We start from the raw sequence: 20,284 nt of genomic DNA on the forward strand, positions 1-20,284 counted from the left end.
TGACCCAGGTCTCTAGGCATTGCCTGTCACGGATGCATGAAATACTGAGTTTCTAGCCTCCTATAGCAGAAGTCAATTGTTTAACCCCTTCATAACTACCAAGAATCTTTATTTATGGATTCAAAGATTTTTACAGAACGATTTCCAATTTTATGTTTTAATTAGCAAAAAGTAAGTTATTTCTTTTGGCATAAAAATAAGAAGGAAGTAATTAAGGTAGAGTTTTTTTTCTTTGAAATCCTGGAAATATTTTTAGCAGTTAATCTACATAAGTTCACCTAGTTTAGTTTGCCTGGATCTCTAAATTCAGTGGTATAATATGTAAACTAGAAAGATTACCTTAAAACCTTGTGAGTGTATTTTTTTTAACTGAGATATAATTGACTGTAACATTGTATTAATTTATGTATGCAACATATTGATTTGATAAATGCAAATACTTTGAAATGATTACTACACTACAATAAGTCTAGTTAACATCCATCACCTCACATAAGTACAATTCTTTTCTTGTGATAAGAACTTTTAAAATCTATTCCCTCCTAAATATACAGTATGGTATTGTTAACTACAGCCACTATGCTGTACAATATTTTCCTAGGACTTACTTATTTTAGAGAAGTGTGTATCCTTTGACTACCTTCACCCATTTCATCTGTTCCATACCCCCTGCCTTTGGGACCACTAATCTGTTCTCTATCTCTCGAGTTTGATGTTTTGTTTTGTTTTAAGATTCCACATGTAAGTGAGATCATATGCTATTTGTCTTTGTTGGACTTATTTCACTTCACATAATTCTCTCAAGGTCTATCTATGCTGTCTCAAATGATAGGATTGCCTTCTTTTTTGTGGCTGAATAATATTTTATCATATATATGTGTGTGTGTGTGTGTGTGTATGTGTATCTAAGCTAATCAAAGAGAAACATGCAAATTGACTGTACCTTTGCTATACCCCAAGCAACACCCACCAGCCAAGTAGAGCGACTATATGCAAATTAACCCAACCAAGATGGCGGCCGGTAGCCATGCAGCTGGAGCAAGCAGGAGGCTTGGTTGCCCCGGCGATGGAGGAAGCCAAGCTTCCCGCCTGCCCTGGCCGGCTGTGGCCTCCACTAAAGGCAACAAAGTTTCAATCATAGAAGATAAATAAACCCCAGATACCTGCTTCCTGCCAGCCTCCACTGGAAGCTTGGGTGGCTGGGGGTCGTGGCCAGCCTGCAAACAGCCATCAGCCCCTCACTCAGGCTGGCCAGGCACCCCAGGGGGGACCCCTACCCTGAAGTTGCTGTGGCCAGCCTGCAAACATCCATCGCCACTCACCCAGTCTGGCCAGGAGCCCCAGCGGGACCCCCACCCTGATCCGGGACACCCTTCAGGACAAACCAGCCAGCCCCACCCATGCACCAGGCATATAATAAAAGGGTAATATGCAAATTGACCCTAACAGCAGAACAACTGGGAATGACTGGTCACTATGACACACACTGACTACCAGGGGGCAGACGCTCAATGCAAGAGCTGCCCCCTGGTGGTCAGTGTGCTCCCACAGGGGGAGCTCTGCTCAGCCACAAGCCAGGCTGTCGGCTGCCAGCACAGCAGTGATGGCGGGAGCCACTCCCGCCTCAGCAGCGCTAAGGATGTCCGACTGCAGCTTAGGCCTAGTCCCCGCTGGCAAGTGGACATCCCCCGAGAGCTCCTGGGCTGCCAGAGGGATGTCTGACTGCCAGCTTGGACCTGATCACCCAAGGAGTGGGCCTAAGCCAGCAGGTGGACATCCTCCGAGGGGTCCCAGACTGTGAGAGGGCACAGGCCGGGCTGAGGGACCCCCCCAAGTGCACAAATTTTTGTGCACTGGGCCTCTAGTGTGTGTGTGTGTGTGTGTGTGTGTGTGTGTATATATATATATATATATATATATATATATATATATATCACATCTTCTTCATCCATTCATCTATTGACAGACATTTATGTTGTTTCCATGTCTTGGCTTTTGTAAATAATGCTGCAGTGAACATGGGGGTGTTGATATCTTTTTGAGATTGATTTTATTCTTTTGCATATGACTGTCTAGTTTTTAAGAGACTGCCCTTTCCCCATTTTAAATTCTTGCCTCCTTTGTTGTAAATTAATTGGCCATATATGTATGATTTCATTTCTGGGCTCTCTATTCTGTTCTGTTGATCTGTGTATCTGCTTTTATGCCAATACTATACTATTTTGATTATTATTGTTCTGTAATATAATTTGAAATCAGAAGGTATGATGCCTTCAGCTTTGTTCTTTCTCAAGATTGCTCTGGCTATTTGGGTCTTTTGTGCTTCCATTCAAATTTTAGGATTGTTCTATTTTTGTGAAAAATGCCATTGGAATTTTGATAGGAATTACATTGAATCTGCAGACAGTTTTAGGTAGTTTGAACATTTTAGCAATATTAATTTAATTTATGAGCACAGACCATCTTTCCATTTATTGTGTTGCCTTCAATTTCTTGCATCATGACTTAAAGTTTTCAGAGTACATGTCTTTTTCATCTCCTTGGTTAAATTTATTCCTAGGTATTTTATTATTTTTGATGCAGTTGAAAATGGGATTGTTTTCTTAATTTCTTTTTCTGATAGTTCCTATTAGTGTATAGAAATGCAACTGATTTTTGTATATTGATTTTTTTCCTGCAACCACAGGGTGAGGCAAAAGTAGGCTTACAGTTAAGGGTATGTGAAACAGAGTCTATTCTTGTATTATTATTTATAAATGATTGTATTATTTTCCGAATGAACAGTTGTAAACCTACCTTTGCCCACCCCTGTATACTGAATCTATATGTTAGTTCTAACAGCTTTTGATTTTTTGTTGAGTCTTCAGGGTTTTCCTATATATAATATGTAATCTAAAAATAGAGGTAGTTTTGCTTTTTTCTAATTTGGATGCCCTTTATTCTTTTTCTTTTCTTTCCCCCTCCTCCTCCTTTTTCCTAATTGCTCTGGCTAGGATGGTTAGTATTATATTGAACAAAAGTGGCAAGAGTGCCTTGGCCAGTGTTGCTACGTGGTTAGAGCTTCGGCCCATGCACCTAAAGGTAGCAGGTTTGATTCCTGGTCAAGGGGGCTACCTGAGTTGCAGGGTCGTTTGGGTCCCTGGTCGGAATGTGCAGGAGGTAACCAATCGATGAGTCTCCCTAACTTTCTCTCTTCCTCTCTTTCCTTCCCTCCCTAATGTCCTCCCTCCCTTCCATTCTCTATAAAAAAAAATCAATGGAAAAAATATCCATGAGTGAGGATTAACAATAACAAAAAAAGTGACAAGAGTGGGCATTCTTTTTTAAAAAATATATATTTTTTTATTTTTCATTGATTGCAGAGAGAAAGGGAAAGGGAGAGAGAGATAGAAGCATCAATGATGAGAGCAAATCATTGATCAGCTGCCTCCTGCTTGCCCCCTACTGGGGATTGAACCTGTAACCCAGGAATTGAACAGTGACCTCCTGGTTCATAGGTTGATGCTCAACTACTGAGCCATACCAGCCAGGCAAGAGTGGACATTCTTATATTGTTCCTGATTTTATAAGATAAGCTTTTAGTTTTTCACCATTAAGCATTTTAGCTGTGGGATTGTTACATATGGGCTTTATTATGTTGAGGTATGTCCCTCTATACCTAATCCACATTGTTGAGAGTTATGTATTTTTAAAATAAATATGTTTGGCCCTGGCCAGTGTTGTTCACTTGGTTGGGTATTGCCCCATGCACTATAAGGATGCCAGTTCAATTCCTGATCAGGGTGGCATATGCCCAGGTTTTGGCCTCTATCCCTGCAGGAGGCAGCCAACCGATGTTTCACTCTCAAATTGATGTTTCTTGCTCTCTCTCCCTCTCCCTTCCTCTCTAAAAAGCAATAAAAAAATCTTTAAAAAATACATATGTGTATATATGTTTGTTCTGGTGAGAATATTCTATGATTGATAAGATATATTTCAAATAATATTTTCTAACAATGGTAAATCTATTTTGTCACCAATCTTATTGACTTTTATTATTTTAAATGAAAAAATATGAAATCCCCATTAATTTAGGACTGAGTACTAATTTTCCCATAACTTAAGCCAGTAGATTATTTCTAAAAATCATGGCCTTCATTGAAAACTGCATTATCTATTGCTATTTATTTAAATTCTATTCATTGTGATTCTACTAAAACGTTACTACTTTTGAAATTAAATGAAAATTTATAGCTCTACACTTTCTTATCTATCCATTAAACGTATGCTTTAAAACATACTGTTAATTAGAGTTATATAATTAGGAAAAGTAGTGTCTGATTAAGTTAATTATTGTATTTATATTTTATTAAGACTTTTAAAAGGGTAAAACCAAGCATAAATTGTTGCTGGAGGCTGGGTGCCTTTATATTGGAAGGAAGCATGTAATTTACTTGTGTTGTGAAAGAGACTGGGTTATATTTTTAAGGCTGTGTTTCATCATTTGATTAACAACTTCATGTGGTGATTTAGTGATTGAAAGCCTATAGGCTTATTATGGAATTATTGCCTACGGGGTTAAGAACTCCTAATTGCATGTACTTCTTTAATTCAGGTAATAAAATATCCTCATTCTATTTCTCTTATAGGTTAGCCTGCAGGTGCAATTTATTTGTGGACGTAATGCCCACTGTATCTTCATAGCCTCAAAGCTGCACTCATGAATTCCAGCTCTTTCTCTTAAGTGTCAAGGTCTGTTGACCTCAACTACTATTCAAGAGGATGATCACACATTGCACTCATTACCCTGATAAAAGTCCTCATTTTTCTTTCCCTTGAGAAATGCCACAACGCCAGTTACTGTGGGGAGTGGGGGGAAAGACTAGGAAACCAAGTTTAGTGCTGCTGGAATCATACAAGGGTCATGTTAATCTCTATGCCTGACTAATTTGAGAAAAGTTAGAAGCAAGATTCCTTCGCTGTGAATATCCCCAAATTTAAGATTCCTTTTTAGGTGATTGCCCTGGTCTGTAAAGAATAAGTGGGTGGTAAAACAGTGGGTCTGTATTGTTAAGACTCCAACCTATAGTGACTACACTGACATTTATGAAATTTCTAAAAGGGATATTAGTTTATAGTTATTCATTTAGTTAATGACTGTTTTTATTTTTTGAACTAGCCTAATAAAGACCTCCAGTCCAAAAGCATTTGCTTTTCTTATTACTTGTTTTTGTTTTTACTGTAAGATATTCAAGAATGCCTGAAAAAATGCAATAGTAATCAGAGTGGATTTCTGTGCAATATATCCTTGATTTAAAATATTGAGGTCTTTAAGAGAATGAAAAGTCAAGCCACAGACTGGGAGAAAATATTTGCAAAACAAGAGACTGGCATCTAAAATATACCTAGAACTCTTAAAACTCAACAATAAGAAAACAGTTCAATTAAAAAATGGGCAAAAGACCTGAACAGATACCTCACACAGAAGAGATACAGATGGCAAATAAGCAGATGCAAAGATGCTCAAGGTCATATGTCATTAGAGAATTATAAATTAAAACAACAGTGAGATACCACTACATATCTATTTGAATGGCTGAACCCCACATATTGGCAATACCAAATGCTAGCATATGAGCAATAGGAACTCATTTGTTGCTGATGAGAATGCAAAATGGTATGGCCACTTTGGAAGGCAGTTTGCATTTTCTTTCTTTTCTTTTTTTTTAAAAAATATATTTTATTGATTTTTTACAGAGGGGAAGGGAGAGGGATAGAGAGTTAGAAACATCAATGAGAGAGAAACATCAATTAGCTGCCTCTTGTGCACTCCCCACTGGGGATGTGCCCGCAACCAAGGTACATGCCTTTGACCGGAATTGAACCTGGGACCCTTGAGTCCACAGGCCGATGCTCATCCACTGAGCCAAACCGGTTAGGGTGACAGTTTGCATTTTCTAATAAAGCTAATTAAACTCTGAGCATAAGATCCAGCAATCACACTCATTGGTATTTACTCAAATGAGTTAAAAACTTAGTGTCACACAAGAGCCTGCCTATAGATGTTTAAAGCAACTTTATTCACAATTGCCAGAACTTGCAAGCAATACTAGTAAAGATATCCTTCAGTAGTAGGTACAAGGATAAGCAGACTGTGGTCTGTCCAGACAATGGAAAGAAATGATCATTCAAGCTACAAAAAAACACAGAGGCACCTTTAAATGCATGTTGGTCAGTGAAAGAAGCCAGTCTGAAAAGGCTACGTACTGTATGATTCCTTGTATGTGGCATTCTGGAAAAGGCAAAACTAGAGAGAAAATAAAATGATCAGAGGTTTGTAGGGAGAGAGGAATAGAAGGAGCATGGGAAGTTTTAGGGTAGTGAAACTGTTCTGTATCATACTGTTAGAGTAGATAGATGTGATTATACCTTTGTCAAAACCCATAGAACTGTTCAACACAATGAGTGAACCTTAATGAGAACTATAAACTTTAGTTGATAATTTATCAGTGTTCACTCATTAGTTGTTGTAAATACACTACCCTAGTATAAGATGTTAATAGAGGAAGCTGGGTAGAGAAGGGGTGGGAATGAGTGGAAGAGGGAGTCTATGGGACTCCTCTGTATATTTTGCTCAATTCTTTGCTCTAAAAAATAAAGTATTAATTTAAAAAGTTAATGTATTATGTGAAATGAAATGCATATACTTTATATAGAATCATTTATTTTATTAAAAAACTAGAGGTCCAGTACACGAATTCGTGCACAGGTGGGGTCTGGCAGGCCCGCCCACCCCAATCAGGCTGATCAGGGCCTGGCGGCTGGGGGGCGGGGGGGACGGGGGGGGCCCCGCCCCTGGTCAAACTCTCAGTCGAACTCCTGGCCAAGGGGACAATTTGCATATTAGCCTTTTATTATATAGGATAAAGTTAAATGTCAATAAAACTACTTTACTAGTATATGTTCTCCAAGTATTAAAATAATTTTACCTTACCTCTGACATTTTTACTCACAACTTGATTGGTTATCTGAGTAGACTTTTCGTTTAACTTCTTAGCTTTTTTTTGAGGGATTGCAGGGTAGAGGTCAGAGTTAGGACAATGTCTTCTCTTGCTCAAATATTAAAAGAGTGCTATATTGAGTTTAAATTTTTTATTTAAAAGATTAAATGTTTATACATAATTGCATAAATAAAATTACTGTTTATTGTAAAGTTCAAAAAAAACCTTGGACTTTGTTCAGAAAATTCCTTTTCTTTCCTTCCTGGGCTGCTTTTCCATAGTGTTCTAGTGCTGTCATTGCCAGATGTGGAAATGCCTGCTTTTAAAATGATAGTGTTACTATTATAAACAGGCTTTGGAGTATTTGCTTCCTCCCTAAAAGCACTGTGTGTCGGGCAGATTATTGGCATTTTGAGGTCAAAATCAAATCTGGAAGTCAGGACTTACTATAAATAGAGAAACAGAGAGGAGAAAATGAGAAGAGGTATGTATCTGACTGACTATTTTAAAAAAATAAATATCAAGACTTTTAGAACCTAGATGTAATTAAACACATTTCATTACCTCTTCTAGGGGAAATGAAAATACTTCCTAAAAGGAATGCTGCTCTGTAATTTAGTTTCTGAACATATTGTAGGTATAAAGAAAGTATATTTTAGAAATTGAATTAATCCATTTAAATGTGTCCCATAATCTAAAATGCTTCCTTTTTATTAAAAGAACATGAGATAGAATAAAAGCCTTTGGGAACTTTACCTCATTTTTCACCATGTGACGATGACTAACAATTCATGTAATATCTAATACTTTATTTCTCTAACTTGCCAAAAATGAAAGGAATTAGGAAATATGACTGAGGTTATATTATATAAAAATACTTTTTAAGAAATTCTCAAGTGATATTTATATGTACGAAGTATACTCTTTTTTTAGGTGCTAAAACTTAGTTTTGAACTTTTATTAAAAATATATTTGCAAACAAATTTAGGATGAAAAATGTTCATTTGAAAACATGTAATAACTCAATATTTGTATCACTGTGCATCTCTGAACATACACAGATGGCATAAAATTAAAAATGAGAGTGAAGCAGTGTTGCGTTCGTGGAACAAACTCTCCCTGTCAGTCCAGAGCTCCTCCTCCCCACATTTGGAGCTGAGACTCTGGGACACTGAGAGTCATGATAGCCTCCTGGCCAAAGCAGTGATATGGAATAAAAATCCATTTAGAACACATTTTAAAAGCACGTTTAAGGAGTAAAGAAAAACAATAAAGAAAAAGATAAAATCAATTTTGCATTTTCCCCACTCTAAGTGAACGATATTGCATCTTAGCATTTAATGAAGATATCAAATCAAATACAAAACCAAGTGAAACATTGCACACACCTCTCTTGCTGAAAACAGGCTCATTGAGGGCCCCTGTGCATTCAGGGAACGCTCTCAAACACAGCTTTTCAAAGGCCCATTGTTCCTTGCTCTATTGATGCAGATCTTAACATTTTAGACACTGAAAACCTAGGGCACAAGGTACTTTGAATACAGGTGAGGAAAACCAAAGACAGGTAAGAAAGAAGCACACGCTCATGTCCCTGCGATTCCTTGTCCTCACTCACATGGACTGGACTCATTCGTGCCTGTGCCCCCCTCATCCCTCTGCTTCTGCATTTGCCCAGTTATGGCATGATGGCTCATTGTGTTTTTTTAAGCAGTTGGGCACCTTTAATTTCATGTTGCAGTATTAGTAATACAATGGCAGTTACGGTCTCTACGACCAAAATGAGAAAATTTCAAACTACGTTCTTTGAGGAGCAGAATAATAGAGCTGCATTGTTTAAAAATATTTACCTAGTAGAGGATTTGATGGGGTTTATAATTTTTACAGGAAAACAGTCAGAAAAAGAACAAATGCTTGCCAGGTAAAATCGGGTCAGACATAGCCTATTCTAAGCCCGTGCATCCTTGGGCAGAGAAGGACCCGGGTCAGCTTAGGCTCCGTGATGTGGCCCAAAAGCCTCAGGAGGAAAGCGTTGGACATTCACATGCGGACAGCATGAAATGCTCCTCACACTGACAGCCATTTGCAAACTTAGGGCTCAAAGTCACACCTTACAAATCTCAGGAGAGATGCCCAGTGATACAAAGTGTACTCTTAATTGGTACTAGTTCACTGATGTTCTGTGGTTCATTTCCAGGTCCTTCAGCAGCTTTTAAATCACTGCAGGAAAAACAAAGATAAAGTTCTTCTTTTCTCCTTCTCCACCAAGGTGAGTTTGGTCTGCAGTGCGTTCTTGAATGGCCCAGTCCTAACTCCTGAAGCAGAAAGCCTTAAATACACACTGGCATCCAGCCATCTTTTCTGTCTTATACATACTGTAGGAAATGGTAGTGAGGGAGGAGACATAAATCTCAATTACATCAGGGATACTGTCATCTAGCAAACTCAAAAATATATTTTTAATTTTCTGTTGATGTTTTTGTTGGTAATTAAAATGTTCTTTAAAACATTTAAGAGATTTTAAAATGTAGAAAATAGCATAAATAAATGAAATATGTTTACATAAATGATTTGGCCAGTAGTTTTCTTTTTATTTGGTTTTACTTTTAAAAATTCAAGATTGATTTTTTTTTCTTAAAAGACTGATTTTTTTTTAAAGGAAGATTGTTAAGGTTAAAGCCAGTTTCAGGATAATGAAATATATGGGTCAGAAGTCAGAAAACTATCTGTTGCTCTAATTACAAGAAAGAAATTGTGAGCAGTCATAATTAATACTTAGTCAGTTTTCTCTCTGTATGGTATGAAGCTTATTGAACCATGAATTCACCTTTGCCTGTCTTTCTACCTTCCCTCTAGCTGCTTGATGTGCTACAGCAATACTGTATGGCATCTGGGCTTGATTACCGACGGCTCGATGGCAGTACAAAATCAGAAGAAAGAATCAAGATCGTGAAAGAGTTCAACAGTACTCAAGATGTCAACATTTGCCTTGTCTCCACAATGTAAGAAAATAAAATTTGATAACTTGATTTTTATCTAATTGCTTTTAAGATTTAGGGTAATTTTAAAACTATGACTGATTTTTTAGTGGTTAGGCTTATTTTGCTTTGTTTTATTTGACTTTAAGGAGAAGCAGTAAAAATGCTATTAATTATGAGGGACTAATGATTTCTTGAATTTTACCTAACCTGTTCTCTCAATTCCTTTATCATCACTGAATTTTCCTTTCTATGTCTGCATATGTAAAGGTAATACTCCAAAAAATAGATTTTTAAAGGAATTGTCTGCAGTGGTATTTTGTCTCATGTCCATGGTCAGAATGAAACTTAATTAAATAATGGAGTTATCAAATAACAGAAAATCATTTGTAGCAATGGTTTGCAAACTGCTCAAGGAGCCTTAGGGAGCTCACAGGGCCATGGGCCAGGCTTTTCCCTACTTTGTCTCTACCTGCAATCAACCAGAGCAACTCCCATTCTAGGTTTTATTAACACTAGATTGCCCAAGGAAGTCATTTTGACTGCTTTTTAATTTCAATTAGAAAAACAATTATGTATATAAGGACAGAATGTCTTAGAATTTTGTGACTTTTTGTACAACATATAAATGCGTTTATTAATAATTGTAGTTACCTCCCCCTCCTTCATTTCCGGTATATATATATGTGTTATACCTATATTGCCCAAAAGCAGTCATTTTGACCGCTTGGGAAATTTTGGACTCTTATTATTGAATTGAGTAAATTTCTTATATGACCAGTTCGGCTCTGTATTGAAATAACAGTTTTCATTTTTTTTTTATTACCGTCACATGATAACATACAAGTACATGATAAATTGTCGATACTTGATAAGTTGCAGTTGCTCAATAAGCTAAACTAGTACTTGTTATTCGAATCTTTATGCAGTGATACTTGTTCTAATAAGTTGTTTCTTTTATTTCTTTTGCGCCCTAAATTCATGAAAGAAATGTCGACTAGAAGTGAGTTATTGGAAAAACCAAGGAACATAAGTGAAGAGTGCTCCGATATTATTCTTTCACAATGCAGTCATTTTGACTGCTTTTGGGCAATATAGGTATATACTAACTTTCAGTCTTTCTAGTGTTAAAGTTAAAGCAGGTGTAACACCTGTTTACAAATCTCTAATGAAAACCTTTTCAAGAATTTACACACTTAAGAGGAAGAGTAAAGGCAATATAAACTTACCTAAGTAAAATTCATCTTTTGGTGGGTAACAAATCCGTAACTGTTGGCATCTATTGTAGTATTTTATAGATTTGCTCCCATTGTCTTTCAGAAAGAATTTCAAGGGGTTTTAAAAATAAATTTATATAAAATGTAAAAAGTAAAAATAAGTAAAAAAATTACTTAAATGATGAAGAAAATTATATGTATGATGAAAGCTACTTACTGTTGAGGACTAAAATAATTCTTGAATTCTTGCAACTAAGGCAAAAGGAGATAAGCTCTGGATTCCCAATTTCCTGTGAATGAATTCAAGTTATAATTTCTCACCCGAGTTCTTTCAAAGCAATAAATGACAGAATACTGTCTTCAGTTAATTTAAATTAAAAACTGCATATTAATTTATAAGTAACGTTTTTCAAAGTAATAAATGCTTTCAACAGTTCAAATAGTACAGAACTGTTTGTAAGCAGTCATCTCTCAGTCAGTTCACCCTCAATCTAATTTGATGTCATCTGCCATAAACTCCTAATTATCTCTTCAACTGTATTAGAAATTGCTATTTAATCCATCCATTGAATTTTTAAAGACTGTACTTTTTATGTTTAGTTCTATTTGATATTTTTCAAATCTGCCTGATTATTTTTACTCATATTTTGTTCTTTATGGTTTCTAGCCTTTCTTTTAATTCTTTAGTAATTTTAATCTTTTTTGAAAAAATTCCTTTTGAATGGCATTTTTGCTCTGTTAACTCCTGTACTTGGAGGTGCTAACCCTTCTATTTGATGTTTCCTCTGGCTCTTGCTTATGGTAGATGGCATCTTCACAAATTTTCACATTTTTTATTTTGAGCTTATCGTCAGTGGGTCTTCTTCCTCCTTGGAGATCCTTTGGTTGGAGTTTTCCACTGCTGTGGTTTTGCTTTGACTTCTGCTTGGCATCCCAACTAAGGGAAGGGAAGAGTTTTAGATTCCCGTTTTCCTGTGACTGAATTCAAGGAGTAATTCGTTGCATAAGTCTTTACACAGTAAAGAATCTTACATAACATAATAAATACATTCTTCAGCTGTGTTTTGCAAAAGACATAAATAAGCTCAGTTTTTGTTTTGTTTTTCTCATTTTGCAATAGTTTATATTTAATTTCTAGATGTGTAGCAGAATTATCACATTAGCTTATTCCATTATTTTGCCAGAATACTAAGTCTTCATTTTCTTTTCATTTATCAACATTACACAGCTTGGATTCTGTTATGAGAGAGGAGGACTTGGTCTGCTTATGCTACTCTCTCCCCACCTTTAACAAAGCCCTTATTATTTTTATTATCCTATATAATAAAAGCCTAATATGCTAAGTGTCCAGTGGGCCATTCAACCAATCAAAGCATAATATGCTAATGATAATGCTAAGGCCACTCAACCACTCACTATGATGTGCACTAACCACCAGGGGGCAGACAGTTGACCGGTCGACCAGTTGCTATGACGTGCACTGACCACCAGGGGGCAGACGCTCCAATCGATAGGTTAGCTTGCTGCTGGGGTCTGGCTGATTGGGACTGAGTGGGACAGGCTGGGCACACCCTGGAGCCCTCCCGCAGTTCCTCCCCGACTAGCCAACCTCTGCATCCCTCCCTGGCCCCACACAGGAACTGCCCCCTGGTGATCAGTGCACTCCCACAGGGGGAGTACCGCTTAGCCAGAAGCCAGGCTCACGGCTGGTGAGCGCAGCAAGCACAGCAGCAGTGGCAGGAGCCTCTCCCGCCTCGGCTGCAGGCAGGCAGTAAGGAGTGAGGAGTCCCAGACTTCTAGAGCCCCAGACTACAAGAGGGATGTCTGACTGCTGGCTTAGGCCCAATCCCGGTTGGGGGGGGGGGGTGGCGGGGATCGGGCCTAAGCTGGCAGGTGGACATCCCCTGAGGGGTCCTGGACTGCGAGAGGACACAGGCCATGCTGAGGGACCTCCCCCCCTCCAGTGCATGATTTTCGTGCGCCAGGCCTCTAGTATGTCTATAAATACTTTAGTAACTTTAAATAATGTTCCTTAATTTTTAATGTTTTAGTCCATTTACTTCCTACAGTATCTTCTAAATGTTTGTAATGAGTGGTATTAGCATTAGCATCTACCATTTCTTCTACTTTTGTCACCAATTCATATTATCTGTCAACTATTTTAACTGTTACCTCATCAGAGATATTAGAAATTTTCGGAGTCCTGCAAAAATAACTAAGTCTTTCATGCTCTACCGATAGATTGCCTCTAAAATTTAGAGGCTAAAAAACAGCATTTACATTATTATGATTTTGTAAACATTGTTTAATGCTGGACCACAGAACGCTAAGGTAATTTCTCTGAATGTTTGTGACCTCTTGGCCAGTTCAAGGAGAACAGTCTTAACATCAACCTCAAATGAGTTCTCTCTTCTAACACTTCCAGCATCATCTTATGTTTACACAGTTAAGTGTACTTCATATTTTAATCCTAATTTTCTTAATGCTTTACCTTCCATATATTTTTGCCTTTTATAGTAGTAATAGTCTTCAATATATTACTAATTCACCATCACGCTTTCTCTTCTTTTGACTCCTCTGTATCCTGAAGAACTTGCTCCTGAAGTCTTTTGTACTCTGGTTTTAATCTGGACTGATTGTTCTCCAGTCCTGATAAAGAACTGTTATCTTGAAATTTTCTTTCACTGCTTTTTTGCATGGATCCACTTTTCCTGAATTTTATGCCATTTTCATTCTTGGTTTGCCTCCTTGTTTCACTGGAGAATATCTTCAATTAATTTTTTAAGTCAGGATTATAGAAAATAAATTTTCTGCATCTTTGAATATCTGAAAATGTCTTTTATGTGCCCTCTCACTTAATTGCTGCTTTGGCCACCTAAGTTCTAAATTGAAAATAATTTCCTGACTGGTTATGGAAGGTTATTAAAGCACTGTTTTCAGGTATTTAATGTTGCTTAATAGATGTCTAAGGCCAATCTGACTCTCATTCTTTTTTGGTAACTCACAAGAGTTCCTTTTCATCTGTGGTATTCTGAAATTTTATAGTGATATTTGAGTCTTGGTGTGGATCTTTGTTCATTTCTTGTGCTGGCACAATCTGAAGGCTTGTTTTCTTTTTCAACTCTAGAAAATTCTCTTGGATTATTTCTTTGTCGATGGTGTCTCTTCTATTTTTCCAGTATCTCTCTTCCTCTCGCATTCCAGGTTGTCAGATCTTAGAGCTCCCATATGGATTATTTAAATCTCTGAACTTTTCATTCATGTTCCATTTTGTTATCTTTTTGCTCTATATTCTGAGAAATGTCATTTTCCAATCTTTTTTTAAATCTGATTATTTTACTTGAAATAATTTTTATCTAAAAATTTTCTTGCTTTCCAAGCTCTTTTCTTCTCTAAATTATCTTTATTCTGGAATATCAGTACCTCAAAGCCTAGTTTTTTATAATCATCTCATTCAGTTAATTAGAGAAGGGTCATCTGGCAATTTCCCTTGGGTTAGAATTTTTTTTGGAATCACTGAATTTATAAATTACTTTAAAAAATTGGCATTTTTATGATATTGAGCCTTCCTATCCATGAACATAGTATCTCTACATTTATTTAGATTTTCACATAAATATTATTCAAGTGAATATTTCATTTCACCCTTTATAATAGTTAACACCTAACAATAAAACTTAATTCACTGAAGGCATTTTTATGGAATATTAACATATAGTTAAAGTATAATTTTTTATATGCTTATTTGATGTGAAAATAGAAAGATCTAAGGCATGATTAGCTTTCATGCTCATTATGGGTCTGTATTAATACCAGTCCTCAGCTTGAAAAGGTCTATATTTTGTTTTCTTGCTTAAGGAGTAGACCTTTGCTTTTAGTCATATAACAACAGAGTTACAGATTTTAAAGTTTAGGACTCTGAGTTGCATTATCATGAAACAGAATCATCTCATCTCCAGAGACGGAGCTTAGAGATTTTTTTAGGTGAAGGAGCTTTGCCTCTGCTGTCACCCAGCCAGCCTTCAGTTACGTCTTCAGAACCTCCTGGGAGAGGCCTTCCTGCGGCTTAGATAGGCATCTGAGATAATTCATGTCAGACCTTAATTTCAGGAAACTAACTGAAGCAGTCGGTTGCATTTATTGTTGGTGTTGTTCATTTAAATGTTGGAAAATATTTCTTAATTTAAATTTTTATTTTGGATGTATCTTGTTGATTTTTCTTATAATTATCTAATTATATAATCTTATGAACCTTGTTTCTTCACTTTTTTCCATCACAATACTAGATAAACTTTTAACTTCTGTTCTGCTTATTTTGTGTCTAAGTCCCACCCACTCCACTAATTTACCCATTTTTAACACTAGAAAGACTGAAAGTTAGTATATACCTATATTGCCCAAAAGCAGTCAAAATGACTGCATTGTGAAAGAATAATATCGGAGCACTCTTCACTTATGTTCCTTAGCTTTTCCAATAACTCACTTCTAGTCGACATTTCTTTCATGAATTTAGGGCGCAAAAGAAATAAAAGAAACAACTTATTAGAACAAGTATCACTGCATAAAGATTCGAATAACAAGTACTAGTTTAGCTTATTGAGCAACTGCAACTTATCAAGTATCGACAATTTATCATGTACTTGTATGTTATCATGTGACGGTAATCGAAAAAAAATGAAAACTGTTATTTCAATACAGAGCCGAACTGGTCATATAAGAAATTTACTCAATTCAATAATAAGAGTCCAAAATTTCCCAAGCGGTCAAAATGACTGCTTTTGGGCAATATAGGTATAACACATATATATATATACCGGAAATGAAGGAGGAGGAGGTAACTACAATTATTAATAAACGCATTTATATGTTGTACAAAAAGTCACAAAATTCTAAGACATTGTATCCTTATATACATAATTGTTTTTCTAATTGAAATTAAAAAGCAGTCAAAATGACTTCCTTGGGCAATCTAGTGTTAATGTAGGATAAGAAAAATAACAGATTTTTTTTTTTTTTTGCCTCTACAGAGCATTATGAGTAATATATGCTTTACTGGAGTTATGTGTAAAGTTCCATGAGCTTTTAAAGAATAGGCATGTCAAGAAAGAGCATAAAAGGATGGTGATGTTTAAACTGGCCTATTATAGATAAGATTTCATTAGAAGGGAAAGCAGGTTTAAATAAAGGGCATTTCAGGCAGAGATAATAGCCTTCGTACAAAAATGACCAGGGAATTTAAATGGTTAGAGCTTAGGATACATGGAGGGAAGACCTGAGTATGTGACTAAATAGGAGGAGTTATTAGTTAATTTAACTGAGTGTTCTGTGACAGGTCCTGGAGAAGAAAAGATGTAAATGTTCTGACTCAGCTCTTTTAAAGTTTAACTAAAAAAATATGAGAGACTAGTTAAGAAATATGTGAAAGGGTGGCTTCAATATGCTAAATGCCAATCAGAGGAAGCACAAAGGAGAAATATTTAGTTCATCCTTCCTTAGCAATGTTGAAGGACAAGTAGAAGTTAGCCAGGCAAAGAAGAGAGCAAAGAAAATCACAAGTAGGGCATGGAGACAACTTTAAATATAGTGGTAGTTCTGGGAGATAAAGTCTAAGAATACAAGAGCTGGTCTCTGGTGGATAAGAATTGGGGGTTAAAACAGAGGAGTGGCATACCTAGCTGTTATATTCTGTGCTTAAAATAATTTTATGTAATAATGAGAATGGATTTAAGATCTGAGGTAAGGGAAGACAGTTAAGAAGCCAATGAAATAATACTTACAGGTGAGATATAATAAGGGCTTGAAATAGGGCAGGGAAAATAGAAATGTAGAAGGAACTAGAGAAATACATTTTTTGAGCTAAATTTGACAAGATTTGATATTGGATGGTTTTTCAGTTTTGTGGAGTTTTTATTTTTCCTCCTTTGAGTCTGTCGTTGACAAATTCTCTTAGTTTTTATCTTAATTAAAGAATGCCATGATTCCCCTTTCATTCCTGAAGGATATTTTGCTGGATATAGAATTCTGGATTGACAGTTTTTAAACATTTGAAAAATGTCCAGCTGCCTCTGACCTTCATGGTTTTTGATGAGAAATCGACTGTCTTTTGAGTCGGTTTTCCCTAAAAGTAGTGTGTCATTTCTCTCTTATTGCTTTCAAGAGTTTTTCTTTGTCTTTTGTTTTCAGAAGTTTATGATGTGTCTTGACATGGATTCCTTGGGGTTTATCCATTTTAGAGTTCCATATAACTTCTTGAATCTAGGTTTATGGCTTTTCCCAAATTTGGCAAGTTTTAACCATATGTCTTCAAATACTTTTCATTCTGAGACTATAATAATATGAGTGTTATTGTCCCTCAGATCTCTAAGACTATGTTCATTTTTTTTCAGTATATTTCTTTCTGTTGTTCATATGGGGTAAATAGCATTGACCTGTTCTCGTGTTTCTGGCTCTGTTCTCTGTTATCTCCACTGTACTGTCAGGTCCATTCCATCAAATTTTGTGATTCAGTTATTTTTCAGTTCTAAAATTTTCACTTGGTTTTTCTTTATATCCTTTCTTTCTTTGCTGAGACTTTCTATTTTTACTTTTTTCAAGCATATTTGTAATTTCTTATCAAAGCATTTTTATTATGATTGCATTGAAATTCTTGTTAGATAATTCCAACATCTGATTCATTGTCGTCATCTGTTGTTTGTCTCCTTTTCACATTGAGATTGTCTTGGATCTTGGTATAACCAGTAATTTTTTATTATGTGCTGGGTATTCTTTGTATTATGTTCTAAAACTTTATATGATATTTAAATCTGATTTACCCAGATACCATACCAGCCACATAGGGATGGAAATCCATGTTTTCTACTGGGCCTCGGTTGACATCCTGGGAGTGAGGTGGCTCATTAATATTTTCTAGTTGACCCCCACCGATACTTCAGAGGGGGGCCTGGTTAAGAAGAAATGGAAGTCCTAGCTTCTTAATCAGTCTTCTCTGATACCACGCCTCCGGGGGCTAACGGTGCTTCATTACATTCAAGCAAGCGTGGAAGTTTAGTCTCCTCACTTAGCCTTTCCTGGCCAGGCTGAGGGTGGGGCCACAGATTTTTTCCCCATGGTGTTTACAGGAATAGACTGGTTATTGTCTAACGTATTTCTGTCTTAAAGGGATACATCTTTCCTGGTTCTTTAGCTAAAGGAAGAAGGATTTACTTGGGGCCTTTTTGGTCTGTGACTGTTAGCATTTCCAGTTCACTAGCTTCTCCAGAACTCAGTCTGGGATATATTAGGCAGGAAAAGAAACCACACACAGGAAACTCACTGTCATGTCATTCCTCATGTTTTGTAGTTCCTAGGCAGTCTGTGCTCTCTCTACTCTTCACTGTCTTATGTTTATTTTATATATAATATCCAGGGTTTGCACACAGTGGGAAGAAAAAGACAAAGTATATCTACTCCTGGCTTGATTTTTAAAAATGTGTATATTACTTTACTTAGCTGCAATATACTAATAGTTTTTTTAAAATTATGTTAGGAAAACCTTACAGAAATAATACTCAACTATAAGCAGCATAGTCTACTTACATGGACTGTAATGGTCAAATTTTTTAGGGATATTCTAGAGTGGTAGAAAAATAATATTTCATAGCTATTTCATTTGTGGAATATTTGTGTTTTAATCACCTTTTATGATGTGAGTGTAATGCTGTGTTGATTTGTTGTAGAAATCTGGCACAGTTGAGTTATAGAACAACAATTATTACTTTGCTGTTTTAATATGTTCTTTCTGTTTCCTCCAGGGCTGGTGGACTAGGCCTCAATTTTGTTGGTGCCAATGTTGTTGTATTATTTGATCCTACATGGAATCCAGCCAATGATCTTCAGGCCATTGACAGGTATAATACTGACAAAATGTAAACTGACCTAAAAATACTTTTAACCTAACCTCTTTTCTGAATTGTTTAGGTTGCTTATCATATGACTGTGATTAGAAGATAGGGAAAACCTTGTTTTAAAAAAACTCCATTTAAGATAACCATGGATTTCTGAATCCAACTGGCAGGCTGATAGCTATTTATTTTCCATTCATCTCAAAGTCCCATTATTATGTCAGAATTGATTTAAGAAGAAAGAATACGTCCACAGTACTTCAGGAAAATAGGAGCGGTCACTGCTGGTAGATTAGAAGTTTTGAGAAACTCCTGAAATAGAGAATGAAAACAGAATCTGTGTGATCAAGAAACCAGCAGAGTAAAACCACAATCCAAAGTTGACAGAGAGCACAGAGGAAAAAATGAATATTTTAGAACATAAATAATGACCTGGACAGGAGAGAAAACATACATAGCTACATCTTCGTGATATTTATGCATTCCAAAGATAAAGAGAAATGCCAAAAGATGCCAGAGTGAGAAAGAAGGAGATAAAATTATTTATAAAAATAAAGACAAAAATATGAAATAGTTTATCAACAAAGAAATTTATGTTAATGGGTATATGATACAATAGAGCAATAATTTGTGACATCCTATATAATAAAAGGCTGATATGCAAATCGACCAAATGGTGGAACTACCAATCACTATGACACACACTGACCACCAGGGAGCAGATGCTCAACACAGGAGCTGCTCCCTGGTGGTCAGTGCACTCCCACAGAGGGAGCGCTGCTCAGCCAGAAGCTGGGCTTACAGCTGGTGAGTACAGCGGCAGTGGCAGGAGCCTCTCCCGCCTCCGCTGCAGGTGGGCAGTAAGGAGTAAGGGGTCCCACACTGCAAGAAGGATGTCTGACTGCCAGCTATCCCCTGAGGGGTCCCGGACTGAGAGAGAGCACAGACCAGGCTGAGGGACACACCCCCCCCCACCCCCCAGTGCACAAATTTCATGCACTGGTCCTCTAGTATGTACTCTAACAATCTATCCCATTCACCAAACAATTGGATAATAATTAGATGGCTGTACACCCAAAAGACTTTCCTTAAATCCATTTAAAAAAATTTTAGACCCCAGATCCATGGTGGGAGAGAAAGGGATTGTGAGCCTCTCTGTGTCTAGGCTGCAGGATGGAAGTGGCACTGCAGTCACCTACCATTCTCTGAGCTGTGTCATAGGAGCCCCCATT

The 20,284-nt window shown here is 36.7% G+C and overlaps 1 protein-coding gene across 3 annotated transcripts in view; it reads left to right on the forward strand.

The window, feature by feature from the left end:
* Positions 1-20,284, forward strand: part of ERCC6L2 (ERCC excision repair 6 like 2) — a 123,140-nt gene that overhangs the window by 37,626 nt on the left and 65,230 nt on the right. For all 3 annotated transcript variants that reach the window (XM_036331414.1, XM_036331417.1, XM_036331416.1), the window contains 3 exons: positions 9,175-9,246; positions 9,834-9,979; positions 18,963-19,058. In XM_036331414.1, the coding sequence (XP_036187307.1) occupies positions 9,175-9,246; positions 9,834-9,979; positions 18,963-19,058 (314 nt within the window). The remainder of the gene's footprint in view (positions 1-9,174; positions 9,247-9,833; positions 9,980-18,962; positions 19,059-20,284) is intronic.

The sequence above is a fragment of the Myotis myotis genome, unplaced genomic scaffold, assembly GCF_014108235.1.
Source record: "Myotis myotis isolate mMyoMyo1 unplaced genomic scaffold, mMyoMyo1.p scaffold_m19_p_12, whole genome shotgun sequence".
Lineage (NCBI taxonomy): Eukaryota > Metazoa > Chordata > Mammalia > Chiroptera > Vespertilionidae > Myotis > Myotis myotis.